Source organism: Eleutherodactylus coqui, chromosome 4 (assembly GCF_035609145.1).
Source record: "Eleutherodactylus coqui strain aEleCoq1 chromosome 4, aEleCoq1.hap1, whole genome shotgun sequence".
In the NCBI taxonomy this organism is placed as follows: Eukaryota; Metazoa; Chordata; class Amphibia; order Anura; family Eleutherodactylidae; genus Eleutherodactylus; species Eleutherodactylus coqui.
Window position 1 is genome coordinate 13,507,585 of NC_089840.1, and position 11,259 is coordinate 13,518,843.

Genomic DNA, 11,259 nt, shown 5'->3' on the forward strand with positions numbered 1-11,259 from the left:
ATGGGATGATGGACAGGGAGTGCAGAATAATATCCGCCCTCCTCAATCACCTGAGCAACCAATCAGTACGGACATCACAGCGGCTTCTGGACCTTCCAAAGTCCACTGTTGTCATGTTATTGGGAGATGGAAGCCATCCGGTGTGTGCGGTGCCGCCACCTTCAGGGAGACCTCGTAAACTGACTGGACAACAAGGCCTTGTAGGAGCTGTGAAGGCATCACATGCATCGTCTGCCGTCGCTCAGGAGGTCTCACAGGACATCCATTAGTACCAGAACCCTCCGTAGGGAGCCGCTACACACAACCTCACAGCAGTGAATGCACAGCGGCGCCTGCGATGGGGCTTGGAGCGTCGGAGTGTAAGTGAGCGGAAGCAAGTGTCGTGGACAGATGAATCACGATACACCATCTTTCCATCCAATGGTGGTGGGGTTGACTGCATAGCGGTTACTACATGACTACATTGTCCCACCAGTGACGTTCGGAGGAGGTTCTGTTATGGTGGGGGGTGATTTTGCTGGGAATGACTAGGACAATTGGTTGTAGTAAAGTCCACCCTCAGCACCAATGGCTACAGAGACATCCCAGACAATGTGGCATCACCTCCCCATACATTGGTACTGCTCAGTGCCCCTACCAACATGACCGAGCGCCATGTCATACGGCACGCGGTGTTGAGGAGCAGAACATCTGCAAGCTTCATTGGCCAGCCCAAAATCTGGATCTCAATCCCATCCGGCATCTTTGGGACAAAGTAGAACACTGTATCCGTGCGCCCAACACACCCATCATCCCCCACATCACTATGTGAAGCTCGGCTTCAAAAATGGAGCCAAATCGTTCCATCTATCAGAATTTGGTAGAAAGCGGCCGCGGGGGGTGACTGCAGTCATTGGGGCCAAAGGCAACCCAAGACAGTTGGAAAATGGGAATAAGTTCAGGTTTAGTCCCTTTCTCTGTGCGTCCCAATACTGTTACCTACATATTGTATCTTCTGGATCAGATTGTGCATTCTCTTACAGTCTGCAGAATATGTGGATATGAAGAGTCTGCAGGGAAGCGGTTAATAATATGAATACGCCGCAGTCATCTATTGGAGTGCCTCTTGGATGGAGATGTGCGAGGGGCAGGTTGCGTATATGAATGTGGCCTGTACAAGCTGAGAAAGACTCACTGTTCCTGTTTCCTAGAACGGAAGACCTTCCCTCCAAGAAAGCTGAGCTCATTTTTTTTTTCTCTCGTATTAATAGATTTTGCCAAGAGAGGAACAGTAGTGTTAAAAGTGTTGCACTGCGCCCTGATGGGGGCGTCATACAGTACATACAGGACCTCAATGTCCTTCTGCAGAGACTATAGTCAGTGTAATATTCTAGATCCAGCCCTTTGCAGAGCATCTGCTTCCAGTTTGAGCCCTCCCATCGCTCCCTTAGCCAAGAACCAGAAAACTCCCCTCCAAGAACTATCCAGAATTAACCCTTTCCAGAGTAAAAAAGCTGCGGTTTAAGTTTTTAAGAAATTGCAGCGTTGTGGCTTTATGACTTGACTCTCGGCCATGCCATTCCCAGTACTCCGCGTCGACAAGAGCCCCAGGTAATATAACATGCTGACTTTTAATATCCCAATTTTTTAGGGTTTTTTTGGCAATCCGAAAAACAGAATGCGGCTGCTGACTGTATGTCACATCTGTAATAGGACCTCAATAGTATGTGGCAGAGGGGAGGGGGGGGGTGATATTACATCAGGCGGGGCTCGCGCCATTACAGTCTATGCACCAGGATGCCAACATGTGGCTCTTATACCATTGCTGGCCGAAAGCCCCTGCAACCTCAAGAAGGCAGAACATGCACAGACTAGTAGTTCCACATCAGTTGTGCAGAAGTAGCAGAGCTGAAATAGTCACTTGGCGCAGCTCCTCGTGACGTCACTACGTGTTATCAGTGCTATAGGACAGCCTATGAACCTACTGAGCCTTTATACCTGAGTTATAAAGTAAGCCATTCAATGCCAACTTCACCTGCATATACCCACCAGTAACACCAATTAGTCTACAGCAAGGCATGCAGCGCCAAATAAAACTTTTCCTTCTCCGTTAATAATGAACTACTCCAATTTTGTCAAAAATTAAATGCACTAACGAAAAAAAACGTAAATGATAGAAAGCAAAAAAAAATCATAAAATTGCCGAATTAACTCTTCATGCACTGGCCACTCTGCGTGTGGGATGCAATATTCATTAGCATGGAGCGATAATTGCTTTAAGGTGGCACAGCCTGCAAAGTTGGAGTCCATGTCACTGACAAAAGACGTGCTCCTGCTGCAAATTTCTAAGCCAGCTGCTCCCCCCCTTCCCATCCTCATGATTGATGATATTGGCCAGGATCCAGCAGAGGAAGGGTTTTGTTCCTTCAGGACTACGCACGAAATGAGATCACATCACTTCAAAGACTTTAAGGGGAGGGCTCACAGGACAAGCCCCATAAATTCCAGCACAGAGTGTCAGGCTCCTGCAGTCATGATCCAGAGTCAATCAGAGCAAGTTGCCGGTTACTAGCTAAGCACAAAATCTGTGCAAGGCACTGAAGGCTTCTAGCAAGCAATCTGCCTCAAGTAGAACTTCTGCTCCAACTTTGTTGCCTTTTAAACTTGTGCACCATTACGCACTGAGAACCTTTGCGCAACATTGTATCGTTTTCTCACCTCTTGCTCAGGATGAGGTGTGTTCACTATCTGCTGCCCTGCATGGCAGCTTTGGTCTGTGCCCGGATTGTTCTAGGTATATCAATGGAAGAAGAACTGGTGGTTCCTGTCAAGGTAGATAATGACCAAGGTCCAGCCAAGGATGGCAAGGTCATATATCGACTGGATGCTTTTGGAGAAGTCCTCACTTTGGAGTTAGAGCCTGACCCAAGCTTCCTTGCAAAGGACTTTAGTCTGCAATATGTGGGTAAACCCAAAACTACTGGAGCCGACTCTGCAGAGCCGCTAACAAACCTGGCCGACTGCTTTTATTCTGGGACTGTCAATGGGGATCCCTCTAGCAGTGCAGCCCTAAGTCTCTGTGCGGGGATCCGGGGAGCATTTTATCACCGAGGGGAAGAGTATTTCATCCAGCCCAGCAATCACACACTGACAATGGCTTCTTCCGGCACTATGGTTCTGCATCTGCTGAGCAAGAGGAGTCGTGTCAAGGCAAAGTGTGGAGTGACTGACAACTCCCAGCAACAGCTGGATATAGAAGAGCCGCAGCCCAGGCAACCCATGACACTACCAGGTAGGGGGAAGGTCATATAATTACTGCTATATTCATAAATGCAAAACTTTTACTGAAAACTTTTTGACCATTGGAGTAAAATGAAAATTGCGCAAGTTCCTTTGGTTGGGTATTCTCAGGTCAATGAAACAGTAGGGCACTATGCCCTGGAGTCACGCCAGTCAGGCAAGTCACAGGGCTGTGCCGTTTGCTGCTGGATGGCATGACTTGCCGGATACAGCTGAGGAACTTAAGGTGTTAAAAATATGTAGTTAGGAATGACGTCACTGTAACAAAAAAAATTCGGCATATCAGTGCTTCCTGCAGTCCTCCTTTATATGTCTTTTTGCACAAGTCTGAAGGAAACTCAAATTTCCATTCATAAAAAGTGCCGGTCAATGGGAGAACAGATGAAACACAATAGAGGAGCCTTGGGGGCGTTGGGTTTGTCTTGCACACAATGAGTTGGATATAACGAGTGGAGGCTGAAAGTGTTAATTCGGAAGCTGAAAGTCAGAACAAGGGTACAGTGTCTTCGAAAGGTGCTGCGGTTTCAGGGTCAGGGAAGCAGTCAGCCGTTTGGCAGGAGTCACAAGTACTATTCTGTGATTACATGTGGAAGTGAATGATCTTACATCAACTCCTTCCATGCTAAAGAAGGTGGAAAGTGACTCAGATCTTCTCTAGCAGGCCAAACTCGACTTACAAGTGAGTCATGGTGGACAAAGTAGGTGAAACCCCAGAAATAGACTCGGCGTTTAGGAAGGATTTCCGAACTTTGCAGCCTTCGGCTAATTTCTTCTTTCTTTTTGCAGGATCAGGAAATTCACGGAAAAAGAGGTTTGTCTCCAGCCCCCGGTACTTGGAAACCATGCTTGTGGCTGACCAATCTATGGCTGAATTTCACGGAAGCAATTTAAAGCACTATCTCCTTACGCTAATGTCAGTGGCTGCTAAGCTGTACAAGCATCCCAGCATCCGAAATTCAATAAGCCTGGTGGTGGTGAAGATCTTGGTCATCTACGACGAGCAGAAGGGGCCAGAAGTGTCATCCAATGCTGCCCTGACATTGAGAAACTTCTGCAGCTGGCAAAAGCAACACAACCCACCCAGCGACCGCCATGCCGAACATTATGATACGGCGATCCTATTTACTAGACAGGTAATTAAGGCTGATCCTAATCTTTCCATAATGTTCTTAATCTGATTATAATCCAATGGTCAAAACTAGCCTAAAAATCAATTAAGCTGTAAACTAAGAGGAGGGAAGAAAAAAAAAAGGCCTCCAGTGCTCTCAAATGTTTATGCGCTCTCCAGCCAGGGAATCGAGCCAAAGTTAAACATTTACTGCCAAACTTTTGTCCTTGATCTAATTAATATTGAAACTGCTATTTTTGTGTTTTAAGGATCTTTGCGGAGCTCAGACATGTGATACCCTTGGGATGGCGGACGTTGGAACCGTTTGTGATCCAAGTCGCAGTTGCTCTATCATTGAAGATGATGGCTTGCAAGCAGCTTTCACCACAGCCCATGAACTAGGTAGGCGTCTTAAGACATGGCTTTACTGCAAGACTGGGATATAGCTCAGGCCTTAGATAAACAATTCGGGAAGGAAATGCTTAGCTTCACGTTTGTTTGGAGACACCAGAAGGACAGGCTTGAGATTTTACGACTAGTTACTATAGAAACCAGAGAAGAATGTCTCCTTGAGTGCTAAAAAAACGTTTACGATGAGGAAGCTCTTGGGGTGTTTTGTAATCTTGACATTGGCCAGAAAGACTTTCCTCAAGTGCGTGGTTGAGTTTAGAGAAGAACTGTAGAGTGAATTTCAAACTATGAAGAATTCCGGAAAAAAGTTTATATAACCCAAAAAATGTTATGTTTCCAGGTCATGTGTTTAATATGCCGCACGATGACGCCAAACAATGCACTGGATATAATACTGAGAATAAGGATTCGCATATGATGGCGGCGATGCTCTCCAATCTGGATAGACATGAACCATGGTCCCCTTGTAGTGCATATATGATCACGTCCTTCTTGGATAATGGACACGGTAGGTTCTCCTGGCTTTCTTGATCTCATTAGATGTTTTGGGGGGCTATTTCTTGTTACTGGGTACATTTTAGTTTGGTGGGTGTCATTGACTAGTGCAGTATGCTTTCCTTGAAGTTGCCAGTAGGTCCTCACCAATTATAGCTTCAAAGTGTGTTGACCCTGTAGTAAAACAGTCTAGGCAGAGGCCATAGTCTGCAAGAACATGTTCTCTGACGAACATTGCACTCAAATATTTCTCTATTGCTTAATTAGGAGAGTGCTTATTGGACAAGCCCAGCAGACCCATCCAACTTCCATCAGATCTCCCTGGAACATTGTACGATGCCAATAAACAGTGCCAATTTACATTTGGAGAGGAGTCCAGACATTGTCCAGATGCCGCTAGCACGTGTACGACCTTATGGTGCACTGGAGTCTCTGGAGGACTACTCGTCTGCCAAACTAAACACTTTCCCTGGGCCGATGGAACCAGCTGTGGTGAAGGGAAGTGGTGCCTAAAGGGCAAGTGCACCGAGATGACAGACAAGAAACACTATGAGGTATGTTTCATGTTTCTTCATGTGCTTCTTTGCATATAGTTATTGGAAGCAAGTAGATAGAACTCTGCATACAATATTCTAGACAGAACTCTGTATCACACTTAGATTTTAGACATGGTACTTGAGAAAGTATAATATAAGGTTTGTTGCAGATGTCAGATGTGAACAAGTCAACATTCGATATGGTTAGATGTGCTAGGTGACAATGGCCCCAGCTGTAGATGGCTTTAGGAGGTCTAACCAATTGAAAGAAGTAGAATTGTATGATTATACTACTACTTAGGCCTGTTTGACTCCTGATAGTTGCATGACATGCATAGATATTAGTTACTAATGTTTCTTGTTTATTGCAGACTCCTGTGCATGGTGGTTGGGGAACCTGGGGCCCTTGGGGAGAGTGCTCTAGAACCTGCGGCGGTGGAGTTCAGTACTCTGTTCGGGACTGTGACAATCCAGTGCCAAAGGATGGCGGAAAATACTGTGAAGGCAAAAGGGTCCAATATCGTTCATGCAACATCCAAGACTGCCCTGAAAATAACGGTGAGTGACCAGAATGAGCGGTGCAAATCCTGATCAAGGTGTACTATTGAAACAATGAACTCGGGTTCTGAACCTCATCCTTTAATGTCCTCAGGCAAAACATTCAGAGAAGAACAATGTGAAGCTCATAATGACTTCTCCAAGACACCTGGAAGTGGCCCCAATGTTGAATGGACACCTAAATTTGCTGGAGTCCGTCCAAAGGATCGTTGCAAGCTTGTATGCCGTGCAAAGGGCACCGGGTTCTTCTTTGTGCTCAGCCCCAGGGTATGTTCATTTCTTTCTCTGGATAAATAAATAGTGTAGACCCTGATAGTGACCCATTAAAGCTCTAGAGTAAAAGCCACATTGGCACTCACTTCAGTTATTGAGTAACTATCGGGTTCCTTTAGGTCAGGGTATATCTGTACACTTGTACCATATTAGAAAAGACTCTGAAGACCATCTAAGACCGTCTGGGGCATCTCAAGAGATTTTGAAACATCTCACTTCACTTCTGTAGCCCCTTAACTATTAGCCTAGAATCAAAATGTCCAAGTAATTCAGATTATATGTGCCTGATCTTGTTTTAATCTGTTTTTGTTCATTTGCCCTGTGCAGGTAGCCGATGGTACTCCATGTAGCCCTGACTCAACCTCCATATGCATCCAAGGCCAATGTGTCAAGGCCGGTTGTGATCGTGTAATAGGTTCCAACAAGAAGTTTGACAAATGTGGAGTCTGTGGAGGAAACGGCTCCACTTGCAAGAAAGTATCTGGGACATTCACTAAAGCAAGGTATGATCACTGCCTATTTAGGAGTCAATGATTGGGTCATCCTTTATTCGATACATTAGGAAGATCAGTTGGTTACAGTAGTTGAATGCCCCTTTACCTTATCTTGCTTTTTCATGGGGTCTTAGGGTTAGACATTCTACACATTTACAGTTTAACTCCTAGAGCTAAAGTCCATTTTAATCAGTTACTTATTAAGTACTTCCTAATCTTCATGCATTCGCAGAATATAATTTTGAACACTGCTTTTACTTTTTTCCTTCTAGACCTGGGTATCATGATGTTATCACCATCCCCGCTGGCGCAACGAACATCGAAGTCAAGCAACGCAACAGCAGAGGTTCCATGCATGATGGCAGCTACTTGGCTATAAAGGCAGCTGATGGCACCTATATCCTCAATGGTGACTACACATTAACCACATTGGAGCAAGACATTTCCAACAATGGCAACTTTTTGTCCTACAGCGGTTCTACCGCATCACTAGAAAGAATCCGCAGCTTCAAGCCACTGAGGGAACCCATCACCATCCAGGTCCTCACTGTGGGAGATTCACAAAGACTGAAAATCAAGTACATTTATTTCGTCAAGAAATCAGCTCAACCAGAAAAGACTTTGACGAAGAAGAAAGAATCCTTCAATGCTATACAAGAAACCATTCTCTCCGAGTGGGTTATCGGAGAATGGGGTGAATGCTCAAAGACTTGTGGATTAGGCTGGCAGAGAAGATCTGTAGAGTGTAAAGACTTAAGGGGTCAACCTTCAAAAGACTGCCCTAACGAGCTGAAGCCAGACGATGTCCGGTCATGTGCAGACATTCCCTGTCCCCAATGGCAATTGGGAGATTGGTCCTCGTGTTCTAAGACCTGTGGGAAGGGTTTTAGGAAAAGACTTTTGAAGTGTGTATCTTACGAGGGGAGCAATTTGCCTCAAGACAACTGCGACCCTTTAAAGAAACCCAAACATTTAATAGACTTTTGTACTGTTTCTAATTGCAGTTAAATAGCGTTTGGCCGAGAATATCACTAGGTTCTTCAAAAACAAAAAATATCAACATGCTGTAAAGCGGATGGTCAGATAGAATGCGTTTGTCGATTGTACAAACCGGAGGATGGAAAGTTTTTGAGCAGGAAGAGTGCAAGTAACTGCTGTTTGTGTTGGGCCATCAGGTTGAGTAAGTTACGTAGGTTTGAAAGAAGGACATATTACTGTCACTACATCCTTCATCAATAGACCCCCTGGGGCATTATGGGTATGTTTTTTTTTGTTTTTTTTAACTTTTTTTGGAGTCTGTTAGCAGATGATGGCCATACTATATATTAAATCTACTCGGGCTCTTTAAAGATCACCAAAAAAAGCCCATCATTGACATTGTAATAAGGGGCCTTCAAGATGTTTTTTAGATTTTGCCCTTGGTTAGGGTTAACCTACCTCATTTAAGTAGGGCAAGATCGGACGCTGGACATGATCAGCATAATTCGTTATGGCTGCTATCCTATCACAGTATATTTTTCTAGAGTCATTAAGCCATATTCTCATTTTAGGTGAGACCCGCAGATTAGGTGGACCAAGAATTTGTTTTAGTATTAGAATACACATTTTGGAACATGGTACCTTTTGAACCCCTACTATACATTCTAAGTCTATAATAGTTCACCAAAGGTCATGTGATCATATAAAAACTTAGGTGGTCATAAACATGCAGTACAGTAGGGTAGTAATCCTTTATAGTACACAAGTTTTTCTAATGTTCAAAAAGTTGGGTTTTTTTTTAGAACTTCTTTATAGGAATTTCTATATGGATTAGCATCATTTGTGTATTATAGCCGGTGTTGTCCTCAAAGAGTTGACTGCCGGGATGTGAATGCTCATCTTTAAAGGGGTTGTCTAGTTGTAAACTAATCATGGGTTATCCTTAAGATAGGCCATCCATACTTGATTGGCAACGGTCCGCCCCATGGGCTCCGATGATTGGCTGTTCACTGGGCTGGTGCACTCATGCATTGAGCTGATTTCTGCATTGGCCAGGCTTAGCATTGCAGGCTATGCCTCTTTGAGTTCAATGGTAACTTTGTGTAACCGAGCCTGGCAACTACAGTTAGAACAGAGATGCCTGCTTCCTGCAGAAATCGGCTCAGTAAACAGCTGAAAGGTGGGGGTTCTGATTGGCAGATGCTCGCCAATATACTATTGATAGTTTATCCTGAAGATGGGCCATCAATAGTTTACAAGTGGACAATCTCTTTAAAAGGGTTGTCCAGTTGTAAAACTTTGATGGCCGATCTTTTTAAGATAGTCCATCAATAGTAGATATAGAGATCCTCTAGCTAGCTGTTCTCCATGCCTGTGTGCTTGTACAGTGAGCGGATTACTGCAGGAAGCAGACAGCGCCATTCCCACTGCAAAGTTCCCATTCACTTCAATGGAAAATTTGCCTGTAATACCAAGCCTGGCCACTGCAGGGGAAATGGAGCTGTCTGCTTCCTGCAGAAATCAACTCGGTGTACAAGCATACCAAACTAGCAAACAACTGATCACTGGGGATCCCTAGCGAAAGCGCCCCACTGATCTACTACTATACTATATTGTGGATAGGCCATCAGCAGTTTACAACTGGACAGCCCCTTTAAGGGTTTCAACATCTGGTTCCAAATAAGCTCTTATGAGGAAACCAACAAGTAGATAATGGGATGGGGGAGGGGGATCTAAATTTTAGGCCAGTATAGAGTATGAGATTGTACATACATAGAGATATAACATAAAAAGGTATATAGGCTCCATATTGCAGATATGGAAATATATTTGGTAGACAGTCCTGGGGATAGCAGGTCCATCCGCAGCTGTTGGCTAACCGACATGTGTCAGGTTGGAGAATATGACTTCAGTGAGTGAATGTGTGTGAGTGTGTATATATATATCTATATACAGAGTATACTTCATAAGTATTTGCTTCAGCTCCTTCCGTGAAGGGATCCTGTTAATGACACATCATATACCTATTTATTTTTGTACAACCAGTCCGATTATATTTTAAGTTATCGCTTTCTATAACGAGAAAAAAAGAGTATTTATGCATTATTATATGTAACTAGAAATATTAAAAGAACACATTGACATTCCTTGACATCTTGTTTCTCTTCTTGATTTTTAATGACACAATTAATTGTTAATGTCACTTTTTTTTATATAAATCTCAATAGATTCAGAGAGACAAATCTTCTGCATGGATGTAGATTGAAAAGCTAACTTGCAGACTTCCTTATGTCACCACTAGAGGGAGCTTACCGCATACATATTTTACATTGAAGTCTATAATAACACCGTACACGGTAAGCTCCTGAGCTCCCACTAGTGGTGGAGGAAAGAAGACAAATATCATTGACTCTGTTTAGATTTGGAGCTCTGTATCAAGTGAGAAGGTGGAACAGCACCACCTATTTAAAGGCAGCATTCCTGTAAGTCAATGGCAAACCTTTTAACAAGCCTTGTAACAATGACTGGGAATACAAGCCAGAGCCAGGATCTTCTCCAGAAGGAAAAGGTAAAGAATGCACAGACAGACCGTTTCAGGAGTTTTGCCCCTCATCAGTGTGCAGTTGGTCATTGCTTTGGTTTGGTGAGAGGTATCAATGTGAGTCAGGAAGGGTTTGGTTTAGGGTGAGCACCTAGATAATGTGAGGAGGCTTAAAAAGCCATGCATGCGCGTCTGAGAAATATACAAATGGTGGATGGAACGATGTCTCCACAGCACCACCTATTGGAAAGCAGCATTCCTGCAAGAAGTATTATTCCATCTTCACATTTGCATATGTCCCTGCATGGCCTTCTAAGTCTCCTCCCACCTGTTACATGCTCTACCTATAGAGAAACCATACCTATCCTGAGCAACATCTGTAGGCATCTCAGCACACAGCTCAGGTATGGTTTCTCCTTAGGGAGAGCACCTACCCTGTTTCCCCGGGTAGAAGGTGTGAGAAGACTTATAAGGCCATGCATGCTCCTATGGGAAATATGCACATAGATAATGGAACAATACCTCTACAGCGCCACCTATCGGCACCAGAAATGAAGCCAGAAACCTACTGCACAATGATGAGGG

At 44.2% G+C, this 11,259-nt stretch overlaps 1 protein-coding gene across 1 annotated transcript; it reads left to right on the forward strand.

The window, feature by feature from the left end:
* Window positions 1–2,519: 2,519 nt before the first annotated feature.
* Window positions 2,520–10,284, forward strand: ADAMTS1 (ADAM metallopeptidase with thrombospondin type 1 motif 1). Its single transcript, XM_066599084.1, has 9 exons — window positions 2,520–3,271; window positions 4,066–4,412; window positions 4,657–4,789; window positions 5,139–5,306; window positions 5,561–5,847; window positions 6,201–6,387; window positions 6,482–6,654; window positions 6,988–7,163; window positions 7,427–10,284. The coding sequence occupies exons 1-9, from the start codon at window positions 2,710–2,712 to the stop codon at window positions 8,160–8,162; spliced, it is 2,769 nt and encodes a 922-aa protein (XP_066455181.1). The 5' UTR covers window positions 2,520–2,709; the 3' UTR covers window positions 8,163–10,284.
* The last annotated feature ends 975 nt before the right edge of the window (window positions 10,285–11,259 follow it).

Excerpts from the sequence above, each read along its gene's own strand:
- ADAMTS1 (XM_066599084.1), top strand. The coding sequence starts at position 2,710 with ATGAGGTGTGTTCACTATCTGCTGCCCTGCATGGCAGCTTTGGTCTGT. Across the intron at positions 3,272-4,065 it reads GCAACCCATGACACTACCAG|GATCAGGAAATTCACGGAAA; the intron begins GTAGGGGGAAGG and ends TTCTTTTTGCAG. Across the intron at positions 6,388-6,481 it reads AGACTGCCCTGAAAATAACG|GCAAAACATTCAGAGAAGAA; the intron begins GTGAGTGACCAG and ends TAATGTCCTCAG.